Genomic DNA, 23,610 nt, shown 5'->3' with positions numbered 1-23,610 from the left:
GCTCTGTAATCTGAAACCCCAAATTCAAGTCTTTAGTACCGTATACATTATTTAAGAATCCACAACTAACAATGCTTGATTATATTCAAATTATTACATCTAAGATTAAAAACTATAAGAAAAGGAATCTTCTCTGATTTACTTATCTATTTCAGCAGAGGCAGAACTGCAACTTGGACGCTTCTTGCGGCTTTTGGCTGACAAAATTGCTTTTGAGCTACAAGGTCATCTGAAGATCGAACTGACTATGGTTCTGCTCTAGGTTTGCACCACTTTTACCACATGATTTGGACTGAACCTGATTCGATTTCTGAGTCCAATTCATGGTGGTACATTGCTTCAATCGAGTGTAGTATGGATTCTGCAATATAACCAATGTGAAGGAGCTTGCACAAAGTAACATATATAAGCCCAAAGATGAAAGATGCAATCATGAAGGCCGCCAATTCTCCACTCGTAAACGGGCTCGAGCTCGTGAGGTTTGGGAGAGAGATTGTTGAATTACGTCCCTCGTATGTGTGGCATCATCCACTCCAGCTCGTGTTGCCAGTTCAAGGTAGACAAGAGCCTCCACCATATCCCCTGACTAGGAAGAGACCAGGGATGAAAGCTATCAGATATCTGTACTAGGGACGGGTTGGCGGGGGCGCTGGGGCGAGCGAATCGCCTTTTGCCACATGTTATAGGAAATTACTATATAACAAAACGACCAGAAGAGAATGAATGAATAAATTAGCTCCAGGATGTTTCATACCACACACACACGAGGTATAGATTTGTAAAAAATACCAAATCAAGAACGTGGGAATCAAGATGGGAAAAAAAAAATCATATAACAGAAATTGCTCAATTTCCATTCTCAGTTGCAAAACGCCCAAACAAAAATAAAATTTAGCTGCAAAAGCATAGTTTCTCATGCATGGTTTTGGGAACCGTAAAGTTCAGATAAGAAATAAGGAACTTAGATAAACAGAATTCTACTTTACTCAAACTAGTTTTGATATTTATAATATATAGAATAGTATAGCATTCCATTTAATAGCATATAATTTGAAGTTGATGTTGACAGGTACAAGGGATATGCGAGTTCATGTATCTTTATTTCATTCCACTAAGATTGAAATGAAATGATCAATAAAAAATTATTCATCAAATACTTTTCACATAAAAAAATTCATTGCCGTCAAATGGCAGATAGCTTCCAAGGCATCATGAGTTTTGCCCTCATTCCCATTTGTGAACAATATGACAGGACTTGTACTTCTTATTAGGTGTTGAGCCTACTATGGCTATCATAAACTCTGTTTCTACAAAATTTTCTTCATGTCATCACGGACTTTGAAATTCCACCCTATTCAACTTTTATACTTATGATGTATAAGATAAAGCTCATCCTTTCATTCTTCTTTTATTATGAGCTTTGTTTAGTTTCTAAAATATTGGGTTTGTAATTTATTTTTTAACGTCTAATTGTTAATTTAACTTTAACGAGAGCTTTCTTTCTTATTTTTAAGAATTGTACATTCACATTGAATCATATTCAATTGAACCAAATCATCACATTCTTATAATTTCCAGTTCATATGTAAGAACCATATCAATATGTGTGTGGAACTGTGGATTATGCATAATGAATATCATCACAGCCTAGGGGTGTTAAAATTGAATCCGACTGGATGACCTAACCCAAGTCGACCAGAAAAAAATCAAATTCGGATTGAGTTTTTTTGGGTTCAATTCGAGTTCGGATTGGAGGGTTTTCGGATTGAAAATTTTCGGGTCAGATTCAGATTGGTCCGAATTTAGGTTTTAGTGAATTTTTTTTGGATTAAATCAAATTTTATTTTAAAAATTAAGATGTTTTTATGTATATCAATATCAATGTTAGTATGCTAACGATGGAGTATTAAGATAAAAGTGAAAAGAAAAAATAGCCAAAGTAAGTCATTTTTAATCGGGTAATTCATGTCGGGTTCGAATTCGGGTTTTGGGCATTCGGGTTAGAGTTGGATTCATGTTAGGATTTTTTATAAATTTTTTTTCAATCCGACCAGACCCGACTCACCTGAATTGACACCCCTAATACAACTCAACTATGGTTTTATATGTTGGTGCAATTGTGGGTCAAAGTTAGCCAGTTTGGCTTAAGTTTGAGTTTTGATGTTTAACAATATATGAAGATTGCAGGTGCAATTGTCCATTAGGAAAAATGCTTGTGCAAGTCTCCTTTGGTCAAAGGTTGACCAGTTTAATATGAGAGAGTAGTCAAGCAGATCAAGGTTGACTAGATACTTGTCTAACGGGAGGTTAGGCAAGGGTAAGACTAACGGAATGGTTGGTAAAAGAAGAAAAGCCAAGCGAGTCAATGTTGACAGTCCTATTAAGTGAAGTCAGACAGCGAGGAAAGTCCTAGTGAGTAAAGTTAGGCAAATGAAAAACCTTGGAGAATGAAGCCAGCCAAATGAAAAGTCATGGTGAGTGAAGTTGGAAAATCCTAGTGAGTGAAGTCACGCAGTTAAAAAATCTTAGTAAGAGAGTCACGCAGTTGGAAAATCCTAGTGAGTGAAACCAAGCAGTTGAAAAATCCTGGTGAGTGAAGCCAGATAGATTGAAAGTCTTGGTGAGTGAAGCCAGACAGTTGGAAAATCTTGGTGAGTGAAGCCAGACAGATAGAAAGTCCTGGTGAGTGAAGTCAGTCGGTTGGAAAGTCCTAGTGAGTGAAATCAGGTAGTTGGAGAGTTCTAGTGAGTTGGAAAGTCCTAGTGAGTAAAGCTAGGCAGGAAACTCTAATGAGTGAGAAAATCCTAGTGAGTGAAGCTAGGTGGAGAAAAGTCTTGGTGAGTGAAGTCAAACATGGAAAAATTCAGGTGGATCAAATGTTGACCGAACACCTAGTGTTTGGAAGTCCAAGTGAGTCATGAAGGATCGAACACTTGCCACGAGGAGAAAATCTAGGTGGGTCAAAGGTTGATCAAGCACTTGATGTTTGGAAGTCCAAATGGATCATGGAGGACTGGACACTTGACACGAGAAGAAAAATCCAAGTAGGTCAAAGGATTGACCGGACACTTGGTGAAGAAGTCCCAACAGGTCACGGTTGACCGGAGATTGGACAAGGGAACCCTAGACTCAAATCAAGTGAGTTAGGATTGGGCAATCGATTAGGATAAGTGATTGGGACATGCTCAAATCGATTAGGATGGATTCCTAATTGATTAGGAGGTTCACAAAGGCAAAATCGCAAAGGCACAGAAAGCTGCTGAATTGATTGGGTCAATCAATTAGGCAGTTTTAATCGATTAGAAGAATCGATTGAAGATGTTTTCTTCGTGAAGAGAAATCATGAAAACAATGTTTTTCTTAATCAATTCAACCACTGCTAATCGATTCGGTTAGTTGATTAGGCAGTATTTTATCACAAGAAGAGGTAATCGATTGAGGCAATCGATTAAAAAGGATTAATCGATTGGGCTAATCAATTAAGGTCTTTTTACAAGTGAACAGAGAGTTGCGGAATGGATTGAGTAATCGATTAAGGCTTTCTGAATCGATTGAGATGACTTATCAATCAATTAGGGTTACAAAAAAGCGTCGTTCTGCAAGTGTTGGACGGTTGGATGATGTAACAATCGATTAAGGAAAAGCCTAATCGATTAGAGGCATCGAGTGAACCCTAGAAAAAGGTTTTTCACGAAGGCATAAAGAACAACTCTCACACAGCTTCTCAACAACACACAACCATTTCTTGGAAACTTAAAAAAAATGATTAACCAGACTGGGTAACGTCGAGCCTGGGGTGACCGGCCCGACCCCACGGAAGTTTCCCACCGGCCACCAGAAAAAATGATTAACCAGGCTGGTAACGTCGAGCCTAAGGTGACCGGCCCGACTCCGCGGAAGAAGAGAGCAAGCTAGGGTTTCATTGTTGTAATCTTATAAGATTTCATTTGTATTAGCTTCTCGGTCTTTTTTTTTTTGTATTTCTTTGTGTGTGAGTTTGTACGAGGCTTCTCTGTCTCCTGATTGTTTCCGAGGAGTATTTTCATAGTGTAGATGTGTGTACTGTGTGGATCCTTGGATTAGTCACCTCAAGGAGGTGAATACCAAGTAAATCCTCATGTTAGCATTGGAGAGTTCTTCACTTCAAATATTCCGCTGCAAGATCATCTTCATTGAAGCGAGCGAGCTATTCACTCCCCTCTAGCTCCCCTTGGTCCCCACATTATATACTTCAATAAAAAGATGTTCAACATTGAAGAACAAAATTAGAGGAAATAATCAAAAACACTTACAGAATAAAGTTGAAGACCATGCTCAAACTGTGCTTTACCGTGGCCAGCTTTGGCAGCTCGCTTCATCCATTCTCTTGCACGTCTAAGATTTTGTGCCAATCCTTCTCCAGTTGAATAACATAATGAAGATACATTGCTCGCACGTACCCACCTTCTGCAGCTCTAAGATACCATTTGGCCTGATATTACAAATATACTATCATTCAACATGCAATTCATAAACAAATACACTGCAGTGAACTAGATAAAAATAGAATGATAAATGATTTATTTTAAATCCATCATAAACAGCAGAAATAGGGATAGATAAGGAAAGAATCGAAGGAACACTAATGCAGTAAATAATTTTAGATATAGATAATTATTTTTATGTTGTAATTTTCTTCAAAAAAAATTTAGGGTCATCTACAGGAACTAGCTCCCACATTTTATAATTTTCATTGCTTTAAAGCAAGGCTCATTATATTCATGACTAATTACAATTATAACCTGTACAGGTGCCTTGCTATTGAGTGTTGTGGTTAGTAATTTGAGCAGTCATAAGATGGATTTAATGCCAGGGTAGGTATTAGTCAGAAATGTGGTTCACTTAATACATAAATTATGAATATCAGACAATTGACAGTTACTTAGAACTGAAAGTAACTCATGTATCCCTTACCTCAGGACTTTCAGGTGTGTCAATATTTTTTTGAAAAAGGAAAAACTTATCAGAAGTGTAGTTCAGAATATAGGAAAATACGTTTTCTGCTCGATACTGTTTGAAGGTGTACCAGACAATACAAGGGGGAGGCATGGTAAGCACTGACACGAGAAACCAGTAATATTTGCTCATGCGGATGGCTTTTGATTTTGGCTCACGGGCAAAATGATAAGCATCACCCATATCAATTGACAGAACAAAATTTTAAACTATGAATCAAATACCAAACTATGTTGAGCGTTGCTTTAAAATCAAACCCAACAGTCATTGAATCACCTATTAGTAGAGATGACAAATAAAAATATTCACATTAAACCAACCAAGGTGAAGGATTTCTGAAGTAGCCATTTGATATGGGTATATCAGATTGACCATAAATACTATCAATATTGGATTACCATTTGCACATAACTGCATAGCCAAATGAGGGGGGAAAATCACAGTAGATTTCATGTTAAATGAAAAAAAAAAAAATCATAGTAGATTGTGGGTTAAATGCCGATATATAATGATCAGGATGAATTGGAAAATCATACGAAGACAGTTTAATAAAATAATGAAGTTGAGAGGTTAGCATACAGCATTTTCCATGTTAATCTTTAAGCCACGTCCTTTATGAAGACATAGAGCCAAGTTATACTGTGCACGTGCATAATCTGCTTGAGCTGCTTGGTAAAACCACCTGACGGCCTCTTCTGGATTAGGTTGATCAGCTGAAATGAAAAAACCTTGCCTTAGGTTACAAGCGTCCTTTGGATCTATTAAAGGGTAGACAAGCTCAACTTCATGCACAAGACTACCAAGAGAGAACCTAAAAAAGATTTTAAAAAATTTAAAATTTAAAATAAAAATGTGAAAGCATATATAACTATAGCATGTGCAGCATTAAATCTTAGCTATATATAATTCACTCAAGCAAAAGAACATCCAATAAAATATAAAATGTAGAATAATTACTTATATTTTGTGTATTTTAGATTAATCAAATGATATTTCCAAATTACTTAATTATGAAAATTTTAGATGAATTGTTCATTTGGTCATACATTCAAAACAATTCACATCCATTAAGGAGAATTATGTTGGACAAGCTAATAATGAGTTCTATTTAATAAATCATCTATCTTCAACCATTATTCATGGTAACTAAAAGGATTTTGTATGAAGAGAATGTATCCTTATCTAGGCTTTGAGGTAGGATGTTTCCCTCCTCCAAGCAGTATACATCTTTTATTGTATCTCATGATTTCATATTTTAATGGCTTTGAATACTTTCTTGACCAATGTACAAACACTCGAATCTTTGACAAGAAAAAAAAAACTATTAATTTGTTCTCCATGATTAATTGATAATTGATAATAATTTTTTAAAAGACCTTATCCTTGGAATTTCTTTGGTAATTTTTAACGTGTTTTGCTTATGTAGTTGCAATTTTGTATATGTTTGATATTTTCTTTTCACGTATGCTTTTGATCATATAAGAACTTAGATGGAGACATTTCTATACAGATTGATCTTCTATTTAATAGATTTTTCATGATGTGGTCCAGTAAATATGTTTGTGAATATAATTTGCAAATTGTATTGTAGTTGTATGGTTATTTTTGTCTTAGGAAGTGAACAATATTGTCACTCAGTTGTCATAGGTTCCATGCCAATGGCCGTGGAGACTAACTTGCCTCAGATTGATATATTAGTTCCTCAATAACTCTTAATATGATGTCCCTAATCTCGATACTCAGTAGTCTTTAATATATGGCTCTTACCTTGCTTGACAACTTCTAAATAATGAAAAGTTTTTGTCATAGAATCTGTATTTTGTGGTGGTACCTTTTCGAATTCAAGTTGTCAGATATTGCAATGACAAGGTTCATCATCCTTACGAAGAGTATGGTGAATCTGTAACACATTATAGTGTGTGTACAACACTTCAAGAGAGAACAAAAGTTTCTTCATTTCACTCTGATCTTGTGTATGCACTTGACTTCTTTATGCTCTTTGTCGATATTGAATCTCTTGTAAGCACTTGATTTTATAGATTTTCCATTGGATAAACCAATAAGCCTGGTAGTATAGAATATAGATGCCATTCAAAATAACAATACCCCAAACGGCAAACTTGTTTCATTATATTATGCTCTCGATTACAACATCCATTTATTTGATTTATGATATTGTTGTATTTTTCATGTTCATTAATCTCTTATGTTAATCTTTTCCATTATGTTCACTGCTAGATCATCAAAATTTACTATATTGCTTGCTTTTGTATTGGATTTATGTACCATATTATTTGAATCCTTAACCTTTAGACCTTTTGCTTGAAATTATTTAGGGGAATTCTACTTAGCATGCGCATAATATATTGTAGTTATTTATATTTTTTAGTAGAGACTGTTACGAGGAGATATATATTCAGTTGGTATTTGCAGAACAATGAAAGAACAGTATGAGATTTCTAGATAGGTGGATGATTGTATTCATTGTATTTGATGTAAAATCTAACATTTGCTCTATTTGATAGATCTTTTACAGATAATTTTATGCACGATAAGATTTTTATTGTTAATTTGTATTCAGAGACAATTGCACTAAAAACACGTATATTTAAATGATGGAGAACATTAGATGCAAACTTTACCTGCAACAGACATAAATTCTTGAAGAATATTTTGATTCTTAAAATACAAAATTCTCATTCAGTAACAGGTTCCATGAGTTGGTAAGACTCATATATCAGTCCATTCCATTGGATTATCAGCATGTGAGAATAAAAAAAAAATTAAGGAAGCAGAGAATCCTTGGAATCAACAATTGAATAAACAAAAAAACAATCAACACGAAAAGAAAAATGTACCCTCTAAGTAGCAGACACCAAGGTTGCACTGTCCAACCGGGTGACCGAGCTCAGCTGCCTTGGTATACAACGCTTGGGCCTCCCCTTTTCTCCCCATCTCCCAGTACATAAGCCCGGCGTCGACCATGGCGGCGGCCGAACCACGATCGGCTCCCTTGAGGAAGTACTCGAGGGCCCGTCTAGGGTTGGGGCGTGCGATCCCGGGGCCGCGGCCATGCTTGTACCGCTTCCCGAGGCGAAGCAGAACCATGGCCTCTCGGAGCGGACGGAGCGCCTCCCTCCAGGACTGGCACGCCATGCTCGCCGCCCAGAGGGTCGGCATGTCGAAGGGCGCCGCCAGACGCATGAGTAAATCAGAAGGGAGGTCTGCGAAGCTCGCCTTGAAGGCGTTCCGAGAAAGGAGCAGCCGAGGGCTCTTCTTCCGGCGGGAGTGGCTGTGGACGGGCGTGGCGGCGGCTGTCGGTCGCCCCCTTTTCTTCTCCATCTCCGTCCGTAAACGCGATGCCATGGCCGTCAGAAAAAAAAAAAAAACAATATGATTGAAGCTATATGGCACTAAACTAATAATAAAGGGCTTTTAGTCTAGAATCAAATATTTTATGAGAGCTGCTTTTCTCATCCCGCTGACACACTCCTCTCCCTTGATTCATCATAAAATATAATTACACACCTTTTTTCTTATTCCTCGACGTTTTCAGACTGATTAATTATTTTTTTTATTCATGTTTTTTTATTGATATTTTTTTTAGTTTTGTTTTTTTCTTAACTAATTTTATTTTTTTATCAGTTTTATTTTTTAATATTTTTTTATTATATATTTGTAATCTTTGTTTATTTTTATTATAGATTCTAAGAGTTATTATTTCTAAACATCTTAAAAGTATGAAAATTATGGATCAAAATAAAAATTATATATATATAGATATATATATATATATATATATATATATATATATATAAATTAATAAAAATATTAACAATTAATAGTAGACATATTTATAATTTATGAATAATTTTTTATTCAAAAAACAAATAGTAAACACATTTATAGATATAAAAAAATACATGAAAATATATAAAAATAGAAATTTTAATGCCTCCAAATTCAGCTCCGACATGTTTGATGGTGTACCTATTACATATGTAAAGGGTTGGATGGAGATAATTTAAAAGGAGAGGAGATTATAGGGTAATTTAAAAGGAGGAGAGGTTAGAGAGTAATTTAAAGAGAGAGGAAAGTTATGATATATATCATGAGTTGTCAAGGATTTAAGAAGAGGTAATTTAAAAGGAATAAGAGGTTTTGATACATGTCTAAAATAAAATATAATAAAAATGGATGAAAAAATAATAAATAAAACTTATTTAAAAAAATAAAACTAATAAAACGAAAGAAATAAAAGTAAATAAAAATATATTTAAAAAATGAAATGTCAATTAGGAAGATAATTTAAAAGAAGGAAGATTTAAAATTATATAAAATAAAAAAATAAAAATATTTGATGAAAAATAATTTATTTATTTAAAAACTAAATTATAAATAAATAAAATATAAGATGAAAGAGGGCATAAAAGTCATTTAAGATGGGTGCTGTGGGGGTGAAAAAGCAATTTGCATATTTTATCCAACACATCACATCTGTCAACATTTAAAAAAAGTTTTTTTTACCACCTCTAATAATTAATTTTGATGAATTTAAAATTAAAATATTGATACACTTTTAAAAGGCCTATTAATCATTAAAAGGTAGAGCATTAAATCAGTTAAATTTTACGGCTTAGTTGATAAAGTAATGAAGTAATCGGCTTAAATCAAATTAAATTTAAATGAAATATCTTGTTGAAATGATTATTGAGATTTGACTTAATTTTTTTTATGAGTTTGGGTTTTATTTTTTTAGATATTATCAAATTTTCAATTTCAAATTTATCTATTGTTTAAAATTTTTATATTTTAAATTTGATTGGTTCGTTATTGAGTTCATTTTAAAAGATATTTATTTATTTAATATATTGATAAGAGTTTAATTGATTAACATGATTCATAAATTTTATTTGTAAATGTGATTTATAAACTTTATTCATAAATATTATTTGAGAAGAGTCCACAATCCTTGCTATTGATAAACATTATTCATAAAGATGATTCATAAATATTATTCATTGAAAATTATATATATATATATATTCAAATTTATTCATGAATTATTAAGCTTATTACTTAATTCGTTTGATGTATGTTAAACAAATATAAATAAATTTTTACTAAATTGACCAAACTTGCTCATCTAAAAAGGATATTTTTTTTGGTAAAAAAAAGTTAATAGAGAGTTTAAATGTTTATCATACTAAAAAAATCTTTATTTCCCTATTATTATAGTAGTCAATTAATAATTTCTATAAAACTTAACTTTAAATATAGTATAGCTCTCTGGCAATGGTGCAATAGAAGAGCCTAAGTTGCTATTACAATTCGATTCCTAGCTATAACTTCTTTTAGTTCGGTGTTATTGCTTCAATATATTTTTTTCATAAAAAAGCATATTATATATAAAAAAGCTTGTATATTAAAATATATTTACAATAATTAAAATTTTGAGTTAGTTAAAATTATTTTACAATTATTATAACAGTTATTAAATAATTGTTATATGAGTTTTAAAATGATTTTAATTATTTTTAAATAATTTTAATTAAGTTGATAAAAATATATAAAAGTAAGATTTTTAATTAAGTTAATTTTTTTTTTAAAATATGTATTTTAAATAAAAATACTTTAACAGCGTTCAAATAAAAGTATTTTATAAATGTTCTTTTATTTACTTTTTTTTTTTTTAATTGACAATTAGGGTTTCGATTTGTCCATTTTAGGAAACGAAGTTCGTTTTTGTTGCCCCCTCAAATCTAGTTGGGAAAACTCAATATAAAGAAAGAACGCTGCCATGGATCTTTAATACTGCGAATGTCCAGGGCAGCTGCCTTTCTCTACTTCCTCTCTTCAACCACCGTAACGAAGCGCCTTTTCTCCTCCGCCGCCGCCGCCGCCGCAGTCATACCTCGGCAACAGCAGGCGGAAGGCCTCTACGCCGACGGATTCGCCCTCGTCGCCGCACTTAAATCCTCCGCCGCCGCCCTCGACGTCGCCGCCGGGCAGCGCCTACACGCCTTCGCCCTCAAGCACGGCCTTGAAAGCTCCAACCTTTTCGCCCGCAACGCCCTCCTCAGCCTCTACGCCAAATGCGGCTGCCTGGACGCCGTCCTCCGCCTCTTCTCCTCCGCCACCGACCGGGACACGACCTCCTGGAACATCCTCCTCGGCTTCTTCGTCAGGGCCGATTGCCTTCCCGACGCCCTGGCCGTGTTCAACGAAATGCCCCACCGGGACACCGTCTCCTTCACCACCATGATCAAGGGCCTCGTGCGAGGCGCCCGACCGGACGATGCCCTCGCCGTGTTCCGGGATATGATCGCCGCCGGAGTCCTGACGAACGAGGTTACCCTCGCCACTGTCACATCCGCTGTCGCCCACCTGCGCGAGTCTCGCTCCGTGAGGATGGTCCACGCCGCCGCGATCAAGTACGGCGTCGTTGATCTAGTCGTCGTCGCCACTAATCTGGTTCACGCCTACGCGACCTGCTCGCGTCTGGACGACTCGAGATTGACCTTCGACTCCATGACGGAGAGGAACATTGTAACCTGGAACGTGATGCTCAACGGCTATGCCAAGGCCGGTCTAATCTCCCACGCACGCGACCTGTTTGACAGAATGCCACAGAGGGATTTGGTTTCTTGGAGCACGATGGTTGACGGATTCTTGCGCGCCAATAGATTGCGCGAAGCTTTGGAAACTTACCGCGGGATGCTGCAGAGCTTGGGCCAGAGACAGGTTGAAGTGCTGCTGGTCGATTTGCTATCATCGTGTGGCCGCTGCTTCGCCACACAGGAAGGTCTGCAGCTTCATGCAGTGATCGTCAAGACGGCAATTGATTGCCATGCTTTTGTGCAGTCAACACTGATCCATTTCTACGGCGCCTGTGGCCTCATTGATCATGCTGCTCTCCAGTTCCAAATTGGCTGCAAGTCTCATGTCCCCTCATGGAATGCCTTGCTATTCGGGCTTACGCGAAACAACATGGTTGACGAAGCAGCTCATCTGTTCGACAATATGACTGACAGAGACATTGTCTCATGGAGTATCATGATCGCTGGACATGTTCACAGTGGGTCCTCTCGACTGGCTTTAGACCTCTTCCGAACGATGTTGTACAAGGGTTTTGAGCCAAACGAAGTCACATTGGTGAGTGTTCTCTCGGCGGTTGCTGACTGTGGCAATGTCGAGTATGGGAGGTGGATCCATGACTACATAACCAGTAGAGGCATGCCTCTCGCCGATAACTTGGCTGCAGGGCTGATCGACATGTATGCAAAGCGCGGGAGCATCACGAACGCAATGGAAATGTTTGAAGCTGTGAAGGACTTGGATTCAGTCTCTCCTTGGAATGCCATCATATGTGGCTTAGCCATGCATGGGCATGCAGCTAAGTCACTGCAAACATTCTCAGATATGTGTGGGAAGAACATCAAACCTAATTCGATCACATTCATCGGCGTTCTCAGTGCTTGCTGCCACAATGGTTTGGTCGAGGCAGGAAAGCAGTACTTCAATGCAATGAGAAAGGAGTACGAGATCACACCTACGATCAAGCATTACGGGTGCATGGTCGATCTACTTGCCCGAGCGGGTTGTCTTGAGGAGGCAGAAGGGTTGATCGAATCAATGCCTATGGAGGCGGATGTGATGATATGGGGGAGTATGTTGGCTGCCGCAAGGACTTATGGGAATCTTAAGATAGGGGAGAGGGCTGCGGAGAGTTTGGGTAGGCTAGAGCCAACTCATGGTGCAGCAAGAATTATGCTGTCGAATATCTATGCCGACGCAGGTAGGTGGTATGATGTGCTTCAGCTGAGGAAAGAAATGGATAGCTGTCGATTGATCATAACACCAGGGCGTAGTGGGATTCTATGACGACTAATCATGGGACCTTTGTTCAACTGATTTGATCATTGTTTATGGATCTGTTTCATTCATTCAGATGCTAAAGATTTGTTTACAAAAGGATCCAACCATAGCATTTTTGCGGTGTTCTCTTGGAGAAGAAGAAAAGGTTAAGTACTTTGGAGAGAAGGAAGACACAAAGGCAAGAAAAAAAAAAAGAAAATAAGAGAGGTGAAAAATAAGTGGGCATTTGCCTTGAACTAGATGGAAAGTCTTCTTCTCACCATTGCTTTGTCACCATTTGGGTAGTCACTTCAAACTCGAGAAGAGGTATCGATTGTTGAAGGTTCATGTAAACGAGGTCGACATTGAGGTAAGATAAAAAAATAATTAATCAGATCAGGTAATATTGAATCGAGAAAGTATAGATGGAGACCTATCCTGATAGTCAGTATTCTCAGGTCTGTTATCCATCAATAAGAAAATTTTTAATAATATTCTGTAGTTGAGTCTTGAACTCTAGACCCTACTTTCGGTGTAACATCTAGACCCTACTTCCGAGGTAACATTGAGGTAAGATAGATAATTGTCGAAGATGTTTGGGTGGAGAGTATAATTGATGGTGAAAAAAAAAATGGAAGGATGTTGACACTGCAAATGATAACAAATCGGTAATAATTTTGCATCTATATTTGCCATCTGAGATCTTAATTTTCTTATTAAAATATCACCTGTTACTATCCAAGATCTTAATATCATAATTCCATTTTTATCTAAATTGTAGAGTAAATGAGCCTCTAGATGTTCTTGGCTTATCATATGAATCTGAATTTTATATTTCCAGATATGAAAAGAAGTATAAATATCTTTATATACTAAATGTTCATTAATTAATATTGTGCAAGGGTGAGTCGATAAGATGATTGATCATGTCCGAACGCTGAATCGATGGACGCTGGGCACGTGGCGCTCTTGCCTGGGTCTCTAACCGGCCGTACGGATCTCCGGCGAATCTGCAAAGAAGTCGGGCCGGGAAGGGGTTCCCGGCGACGACCCTCCGACGCTCAAGTCAGACAAGAGGAAAATGATAGTGGCTTCGAAGATGTGAGATCGCGTGATTGCGTACCTTCGTCGAAGTCTGAGGGCTCTTATATAGAGCTGTGGGGAGGCTCAGACACACCTAACGAGGCGTATACGTGTCCTTTGCCCATACCTTAGCATGAGTTTACCAGAGGAGCATGAGCTTACCAGAGGAGCATGCCTAGCACCATACTGCTACAGTCCGAGAACCTCTCTGATGGGACAACAGAACCTTCTGTCGTAAGATTTTGCATATGGTTTGATCGTTGAACATGCCGGTTGTCAGAAGATGTCTCCCAATGTCCCCTTGTCCTTTTGTCTCTTCTTTCCTCGCGCCGAGCGTCCATCCACTCGGCAGGCATCAGTCCGACCGGTGAGATTCCACTCTACGTTCTCCGGTCGGCTGAGACGGTTCCTCCACCATTGTTGCTTTACACCTCGGCCGAGCGGGCTGCTCGTTTTGCCTCGTGACCCTGTTCACCATGAGCGTCGGAAATCCAACTCCCCGTCGGGCTGTTTTTGATTTTGCTCGGAGCTTTCCGGCCGGTCGACCCTACTCCTCTCCGATCGGCCATTTGACTTTTGACCTCTACGTGTCATTGACTCCCCTCAAAGGGGGTCCCGCGTCCGTACCGTCGTATCACTTGCCTCCCCTTCAAGTCTAGTCGAAGGAGGCGATTAGTCCGATTGACTGGACTGTCAGTCACGCCGAGCGACGTCTATATGCAACTATCCTCCGCTCGGCCCTCACGGGGGTAGCTATAAGGTCAGTCAACGCCAACATTCCTCGGATCTCTTCGAAGTTTGCATCAATCTCCATCATTAAGGCCGAGCACGCGCTCATTAAATGCACTCCAGTAGCTGATCGCCACGTGGCGATGCTGTCGTCATCGTACGGCGGCGGCGTAGTGTCCGACGGGATCGAGACGGTTCGAAATGGATGACCCGATGCGTGCTTCGGTTCCCGTGACCTACATCCGACGGTGGAGGCTGCTCGGGCCCAACCCTATAAAGCCTTCGCCTTCTCCCCCTCCTCGCCGCATTTGCGTCTTCGCGTGTCCAGTAGCTTCCTTTGGCGTTTCAGTGCTCCAGTGATCTCGTTGCTACTTCTTCCGGCGACTCTGTGTTCCTCCTCGATCTCTATTTTTCTCTGTAAGGCTCTTCTTCTTTCCTCTCTTTGGTTTTCTTTGCGTTTCTTTCCCGAGTTTTGGTCCTCTGGGCGCTGCCTCGCTTGTCGTCCTCTTCTTTCTATCATCTGCCTTTTGTGGTTTCGTCCGTTCGGACAATGACTAGCTCCTCTCAGCCTCAAGACTAAGCTCTCGGCCCATGGTATACTACCATAGAGTCGCGTTTCGATTGGCGCGACGTCGATATTCTGATGGACTCTTTTGAAATCCCTTCTGATTTTGAACTTATCTTACCCTCTCCCTCCGCTCGGCCGCACAAACCGCCGCGCGGAACTTTCTGTGTTTTCCGCGACCAGTTCATAGCCGGTCTGCGCTTTCTAATCCATCCCTTCATCGTTGAAGTTTGCAATTTTTTCGGCATTCAGCTTGGAAGCCTAGTCCCTAACACTTTCCGCCTTCTATGCGGCGTCGTCGTCTTGTTCAAAATCCACAACATCCCCCTCCGACCGGAGGTTTTCTATTATTTTTATTACCCTAAACAGTTCGAGCTGGGCACATACATGTTCCAGGCTCGGCCCGGTTTAGTTTTCTTCAATAAACTGCCCTCTTCCAATAAACTTTGGAAAGAGTTCTACTTCTATCTTCGTCTCCCCGAGCGGGTCGCTTTCCGAACCCAGTGGCAGGTCGGACCGCCAATCTCCCTAGAGCTTAAAAGGTTCAAGATCCGACCGGACTATCTGCACGCTGCCAACATATTAGTTGGTCTGAAGTTTGATATCAATAAGTTCCTGCCTGAAGGGGTGATGTACATATTCGGCCTGAGTCCGATCAGGACCCCCTTTCCGAGCGACTTCGGTAAAAATTTTACTTGCGTATTTGCTTTGATTGCTAACCGATTTTCTCCTTTTTCCTTTGCAGCGGACATCGTCATGGAGTCCGTGATGGCCGACATTTTGAAGAGGAAAGTGGCGGCGCTCGAGGCTGCGGCTGCCAAAGAGATGAAGGCGCTGGGCATTGAGCCGGTCGGCTCGCACGAAGGAGAGAGCGACACGAATGTGGGGGAGTCGGTCACTCAGGCTTCTCTCTCGGAGCCGGCGGTTGGCATAACTTCCAGCCGAGGGTCTTCCGCTCGGGAGGAAGGCTCCGCTCAGGAGGAGGAGCGCCCTCTTCGACAAAAAAGGCGCCGAGCGGAGACACCCCTGCGATCGGCCACTTCCGCGGTGCAGCCGTCCGAGCGGGCCACCGCTGATTCTCGTGGCAAAGCCCTAGCGGTTGAGGCGATTTCGTCCGATCGGACCCCATCTCAGCTGGATGTGTTCGCGGACCCCCTCGAGGCCATTCCCGTCAGCGTCCTTCCGCCCGCTCCCCTCCAAGTTCAACGTTCGGCAATTTTGTCCCAGATGTCTGCGCTGGCCTCCGATCCTTCTTCAGCTTCCGCTCAGACGACTCCCGGACGACACCGTACCATCAGGGTCTCCCTACATCTTCCCACCGAAGAACTACTGCCCGAGTCCGCTCGGCCAATCGCGCCCGAGCACATGATCACAATGAAGGGGCCCTTGGCCGAGATGTGGGCCGACGCTCGGGCGCGCGTCGCGATGATTCCGCTCCGCAATCTGGCCAACAACCACATGTAGCAGGCCACTGGGGTAAGTATGTTTTCTTTGAAGTCTTTTACGCATTCTTTCCGATCGGCCATTAACAATCTTGTTTATTCCAGAGATGGGTGGAGGAGATTGCTGTCTCCAATCGTCTTGCCATGGTGGACGAGGAGCTAAAGAGGTTGAAGGCTTCGGGTGGCCCGCTCGGCTCTCAAGGCCCCTCATACGTCGAGCTGCAGAAAGAACTCAAAAAGACCCAAGACCTGTTGGCGGCTGAGCAAAAAAAGACGGCCGATCAGGCCCATACCCTAGCCGAGCTCGAGCGGCAGGTCAAATCACGGGACTGTAAAATAAGTCTGGCAACCGAGCGGAAGAGCACGGCTATCGCCGATCTGGAGAAGAAGAATGTCGAGGCCCGGGGCCTGGAGCAAAGAGTCAAGGAGCTGATGGAGCAGCTAGATGGTGAGAAGGCAAGCCGCTCGGCCGAGGCGATTAAACACAAAGATGAATTGAAGGCATTGCAGGAGTCTCTCGAAGCTTCTCAAGTCGCCTTCAAGGAATACCAAGAGGCGGAACCTCGCCGAGTCGCCACCCTGAGGCTGAATTACATCCGTTCGATCGAATTTTCTGAAAAAGTGTGCGAGCGGATGTATAATGCTTTTGAGCTTGCCATCACCGCTACAACGGATTACCTGAAGTCCAAGGCTCAGCTTCCCGACTCCACAACTATCCCGGCCGAAGATTATGTGGCGCTTCTCTCCTTCATCCCAAAGGACATTTATGATTTTCTTGAGTAGAAGTCTTCATGTAATTCGGCCGCTCGGCCAAAACCATCCTTGTTTTGTAATTCGGCCGCTCGATCTTAATTTCTCTAATGATATGCTATCTGATCCGGCGGTACGAACGCGGGACCCCCTTTAAGGGGAGTCAATGACACGTAGAGGTCAAAAGTCTAATGGTCGATCGGAGAGGAGTAGGGTCGACCGGCCGGAAGGCTCCGAGCGGAATCAAAGACAACCCGACGGGGAGTTGGGTTTCCGACGCTCATGGTGAACAGGGTCACGGGGCCAAGCGAGTAGCCCGCTCGGCCGAGACGTAAAGCAGCAATGGTGGAGGAACCGTCTCAGCCGACTGAAGACGTGGAGTGGAATCTCACCGGTCGGACTGATGCCTACCGAGCGGATGGACGCTCGGCGCGGGGAAAGAAGAGACAAAAGGACAAGGGGACATTGGGAGACATCTTCTGACAACCGGCATGTTCAACGATCAAACCATACGCAAAATCTTACGACAGAAGGTTCTGCTATCCCATCAGAGAGGTTCTCGGACTGTAGCAGTATGGTGTTAGGCATGCTCCTCTGGTAAGCCCATGCTAAGGTATGGGCAAAGGACACGTATACGCCTCATTAGGTGTGCCTGAGCCTCCCCACAGCTCTATATTAGAGCCCTTAGACTTCGGCGGAGGTACGCAATCACGCGATCTCACATCTTCGAAGCCACTATCATTTTTCTCTTGTCTGACTTGAGTGTCGGAGGGTCGTCGCCGGGAACCCCTTCCTGGCCCGACTTCTTTGCAGGTTCGCCGGAGATCCGTACAGCCGGTCAAAGACCTACGCCATCAGTTGGAAGAGCGCCACGTGCCCAGCGTCCATCGATTCAGCGTTCAGACAGGATCACTATCCTTTCGCCTGCCTTTTCTTTTGCTAATCAATACGCGTGCCGTCCGCTCGGCTCACCAACCACCGTTCATGTTCCCGTACTTCTCCCCGTTATTCGCCTCTCATCCCACTCCTCTTGTGTTCGAAAGAGATTTTTTACGAAGTATTTTGCATAGTTGGTCCGCTCGGCTGAATATATCCTGTTTTGCAAATGAACTTTTCGCTAGATGCTCATGAAGTACTTTTGGTTACTTGGCCGATCGGCCAAACGATTCACAAATCGACTTCTTTATTGTCTTCTTCCGACCGGAGTGTTTATAGTCGCCGGCGCGACTCTAGATTTTTAACGTCGGAGCTCGACGGTCTTCCGGCCTGAGGGTTTACAGTCGCAGGCGCGACTCGATTTTTAACGTCGGATCTTGACGGTCTTCTGGCCGGAGGGTTTATAGTCGCCGGTGCGACTCTCGATTTTTAACGTCGGAGCTCGACGGTCTCCCGACCGGAAGGTTTATAGTCACCGGCGCGACTCTCGATTTTTAACGTCGGAGCTCGACGGTCTTCCGACCGGAGGGTTTATAGTCGCCGGCGCGACTCTCGATTTTTAACGTCGGAGCTCGACGGTCTTCCGGCCGGAGGGTTTATAGTCGCCGGCACGACTCTCGATTTTTAACGTCGGAGCTCGACGGTCTTCCGCCCGGAGGGTTTATAGTCGCCGGTTCGACTCACGATTTTTAACGTCGGAGCTCGACGGTCTTCCGACCGGAGGGTTTATAGTCGCCGGCGTGACTCTCGATTTTTAACGTCGGAGCTCGACGGTCTTCCGGCCGGAGGGTTTCTAGTCGCCGGCGCGACTCTCGATTTTTAACGTCGGAGCTCGACGGTCTTCCGGCCGGAGGGTTTATAGTCGTCGGTGCGACTCTCGATATTTAACGTCGGAGCTCGACGGTCTTCCGCTCGGAGGGTTTATATTCGTCGGTTCGACTCTCGATTTTTAACGTCGGAGCTCGACGGTTTTTCGGCCGGAGGGTTTATAGTCGCCGGCGCGACTCTCGATTTTTAACGTCGGAGTTCAACGGTCTTCTGTCCGGAGGGTTTATAGTCGCCGGTTCGACTCTCGATATTTAACGTCGGAGCTCGACGGTCTTCCGTCCGGAGGGTTTATAGTCGCCGGTGCGACTCTCGATTTTAAACGTCGGAGCTCGACGGTCTTCCGGCCGGAGGGTTTATAGTCACCGGCGCGACTCTCGATTTTTAACGTCGAAGCTCGACTGTCTTCCGCCCGGAGGGTTTATAGTCGCCGGTTCGACTCTTGATTTTTAACGTTGGAGCTCGACGGTCTTCCGGCCGGAGGGTTTATAGTCGCCGGAGCGACTCTCTATTTTTAACGTCGGAGCTTGACGGTCATCCGGCCGGATGGTTTATAGTCGCCGGCGCGACTCTCGATTTTTAACGTAGGAGCTCGACGGTCTTCCGGCCGGAGGGTTTATAGTCACCGTTTCGACTCTCGATATTTAACGTCGGAGTTCAACGGTCTTCCGCCCGGAGGGTTTATAGTCGCCGGTTCGACTCTCGATATTTAACGTCGGAGCTCGACGGTCTTTCGGCCGGAGGGTTTATAGTCGCCGGTGCAACTCTCGATTTTTAACGTCGGAGCTCAACGGTCTTCCGGCCGGAGGGTTTATAGTCGCCGACGCGACTCTCGATTTTTAACGTCGGAGCTCGACGGTCTTCCGCCCGGAGGGTTTATAGTCGCCGGTTTGACTCTCGATATTTAACGTCGGAGCTCGACGGTCTTCCGCCCGGAGGGTTTATAGTCACCAGTTCGACTCTCGATATTTAATGTCGGAGCTCGACGGTCTTCCGGCCGGAGGGTTTATAATCGCCGGCGTGACTCTCAATTTTTAACGTCGGAGCTCGACGGTCTTCCGGCCGGAGGGTTTATAGTCGCCGGCGCGACTCTCGATTTTTAACGTCGGAGCTTGACGGTCTTCCGGCCGGAGGGTTTATAGTCGCCTGTGCGACTCTCGATTTTTAACATCGGAGCTTGACGGTCTTCTGCCCGGAGGTTTTATAGTCGCCGGTTCGACTCTCGATTTTTAACGTCGGAGCTCGACGGTCTTCCGGCCGGAGGGTTTATAGTCGCCGATGCGACTCTCGATTTTTAATGTCGGAGCTCGACGGTCTTCCGCCCGGAGGGTTTATAGTCGTCGGTTTGACTCTCGATTTTTAACGTTGAAGCTCGACGGTCTTCCGGCCGGAGGGTTTATAGTCGCCGGCGCGACTCTCGATTTTTAATGTCGGAACTCGACGGTCTTCCGGCCGGAGGGTTTATAGTCGCCGGTGCGACTCTCAATTTTTAACGTCGGAGCTTGACGGTCTTCCGGCCGGAGGGTTTATAGTCGCCGACGCGACTCTCGATTTTTAACGTCGTAGCTCAACGGTCTTCCGCCCGGAGGGTTTATAGTCGCCGGTTCGACTCTCGATATTTAACGTCGGAGCTCGACGGTCTTCCGCCCAGAGGATTTATAGTCGCCGGTTCGACTCTCGATATTTAACGTCGGAGCTCAACGGTCTTCCGGCCGGAAGGTTTATAGTCGCCGACGTGACTCTCGATTTTTAACGTCGGAGCTCGACGGTCTTCCGGCCGGAGGGTTTATAGTCGCCGGTGCGACTCTCGATTTTTAACGTCGGAGCTCGACTGTCTTCCGCCCGGAGGGTTTATAGTCGCCGGTTCGGCTTTCGATATTTAACGTCGGAGTTCGACGGTCTTCCGCCCGGAGGATTTATAGTCGCCGGTTCGACTCTCGATATTTAACGTCGGAGCTCGACGGTCTTCCGGTTCGACTGACGATGCCTTATACTTGCGCTAATTTTCTGATTTTTTACTCCTGCATTTCAAATATACAGCCGAACGGAAAATATACAACATACATTACATTGGCGCATCTTGCACCCCGCCCGGTAAGGCTGGAGGTGGTTCGCGCTCCATGGTCGATCCAGTTGTCGTCCGTCTTCATCCTCCAGATAATTGGCACCCGAGAGGAGCTTTTCGATGACTTTGAAGGGGCCCGCCCAAGGAGCCTCCAGCTTGCCAACGTCCTCGACCGACTTTACTTTCTTCCACACTAGGTCGCCGACCTGGAACGCTCTAGGGATCACGTGCCGGTTGTAGTTCTGCTTCATTCTCTGCCGGTATGCCATCAGCCGGACGGACGCTTTGGCTCGCTCTTCGTCGATCAAGTCCAACACCATGTTCCTCCCCTCGGATGATGGTGTTTTGTTCGACGCTGAAGTCCCTCTTCGTTTGCTTCACCGGCCGAGCATCCGGTCGGACGTGAAGCTCATGCTGTGCGATACTTGGTGAAATTCCCGGCAGCTCATGCGTCGACCAAACGAAGACATCACAGTTTCTCTGGAGACATTTGATCACCTCCTTTTTCTGGCTTGCCTCCAGATCGGCCGCAATAAATGTGGTGGCTTCCGATCGGGTCGGGTGAATCTGCACTTCCTCTTTTTCTTCATAAACCAAAGAGGGTGGTTTTTCGGTTATGGCGTTCACCTCGATCCGTGGCGTCTTCCGAGCGGAGTTAGCTTCGGCTCGGACCATCTCGACTTAACATCGCCGAGTCGCCAGCTGGTCTCCTCGCACTTCTCCAACTTTATCTTCAACCGGGAATTTAATTTTTTGGTAGAAGGTGGAGACGGCCGCTCGGAACTCACTGAGCGCCGGTCGTCCCAAGATAACATTGTATGCTGAAGGAGAGTCGACCACGACGAAGTTGGCAGTCCGCGTCCTTCTGAGCAGTTCTTCTCCCAGTGAAATTGCCAGTCTGACCTGTCCGACCGGCAGAACTTCATTGCCCGTAAACCCGTAGAGGGGGGTTGTTATGGGCAGCAACTCGGCTCGATCAATTTGCAGTTGGTCGAAGGCCTTTTTGAATATAATGTTGACCGAGCTTCCTGTATCGATGAAAATGTGATGAATAGTATAGTTAGCTATTACCGCTTTGATGAGGAGGGCGTCATCATGTGGCACTTCAACTCCCTCAAGGTCCCTGGGCCCGAAGTTGATTTGAGGCTCGCTCGCCCGTTCTTGACTACAGCCGACCGCATGGATTTGGAGCTGCCTGACACTTGCCTTCCTTGCTCTGTTGGAGTCACCTCCGGTCGGTCCGCCAGCGATGATGTTGATTTCGCCTCGGGACGTGTTGCTTCTATTTTCTTCTTCCCGTGCGGACGACCTAGGTCGTTCCTTGGACATCCGGGGATTGTCCTCGTGCCTCTGAGGATGATGTCGCTCGGGAGACAGTTGCTGTCGCCTGTCGGATATCCGCTGATCGACTTCATAGTGTCGCTGTCGCCTGTTGGATGATGGCAATCGACGACGGCTACCCCGAGGAGCGGGATGGGTGATCTGGGGAAGGCTTTGGCAATCTCGCGTGTTATGCGTGTCGGTTCGGTGGAACGAGCAAAACATGGGGGTCCATACCTTCTTCTTTGGTTTGGGCTGCTCGGCAGCTACCTCTTGGACTCCATGGGACCTCGCATGGCGAGAGCGGACTGCTTCGGTCCGCGGTCCTCTGGGCGCCTCCTGTCGAGTGACAACCTTTCGCTCGGCAGGGGCTAGCCGCTTAGTTGGAATTTCTTTTCTTCGGGCCGCCTGTGCTTCTTCCACATTAATGTATTCATTGGCCCGGTGTAACATATGATCGTAGTCTCGGGGCGGCTTCCGAATAAGTGAACGGAAGAAGTCACCGTCCACGAGGCCTTGTGTGAACGCATTCATCATCGTTTCTGAGGTGGCAGTTGGAATATCCATGGTCACTCGGTTGAATCGTTGGATGTATGCTCGGAGCGACTCCCTGGGCTCTTGTTTGATGGCGAATAGACTAACACTAGTCTTCGGGTAACGCCGACTGCTTGCAAAATGGTGGAGGAAGGCCGTGCGGAACTCCTTGAAACTTGTAATGGATCCGTCCGACAGCCTCCGAAACCACCGTTGCGCCGATCCCGAGAGGGTGGTAAGGAACACCCGGCACTTTACTCCATCTGTGTATTGATGTAGGGTAGCTGTGTTGTCGAACTTACCCAGATGGTCGTCCGGGTCGGTGGTTCCGTTGTATTCCCCGATCGCCGGTGGAACATAATGTTTTGGTAGAGGGTCCCGCAGGATGGCGTCTGAAAATTGCTGGTTGATCCGTTCGGGGGAGGCGTCTGTTCGGGGAGCCTTGCCTTTTCTGTTGTCTCGCATCGGCGCCTCGTCGGACGAAGATCCTCGGTCACGATTAACTATTG

At 43.9% G+C, this 23,610-nt stretch overlaps 1 protein-coding gene and 1 pseudogene across 1 annotated transcript; one reads left to right on the top strand and one right to left on the bottom strand.

Annotated features, from left to right (window-relative positions):
* Window positions 1–11: 11 nt before the first annotated feature.
* On the bottom strand, window positions 12–8,420 carry LOC121981566 (annotated as a pseudogene).
* A 2,302-nt stretch (window positions 8,421–10,722) lies between these two features.
* Window positions 10,723–13,361, top strand: LOC121981564 (pentatricopeptide repeat-containing protein At5g19020, mitochondrial-like). Its single transcript, XM_042534153.1, has one exon. The coding sequence runs from the start codon at window positions 10,816–10,818 to the stop codon at window positions 12,877–12,879; it is 2,064 nt and encodes a 687-aa protein (XP_042390087.1). The 5' UTR covers window positions 10,723–10,815; the 3' UTR covers window positions 12,880–13,361.
* Window positions 13,362–23,610: the final 10,249 nt, after the last annotated feature.

This window comes from Zingiber officinale, chromosome 5A (genome assembly GCF_018446385.1).
Source record: "Zingiber officinale cultivar Zhangliang chromosome 5A, Zo_v1.1, whole genome shotgun sequence".
NCBI lineage: Eukaryota > Viridiplantae > Streptophyta > Magnoliopsida > Zingiberales > Zingiberaceae > Zingiber > Zingiber officinale.
Note: the sequence above shows the minus strand (reverse complement) of the source record. Positions and strands in the feature narration are given on the sequence as shown.

What these genes read in the sequence shown, in the direction of transcription:
- LOC121981564 (XM_042534153.1), top strand. Translation starts at nt 10,816, where the DNA reads ATGTCCAGGGCAGCTGCCTTTCTCTACTTCCTCTCTTCAACCACCGTA.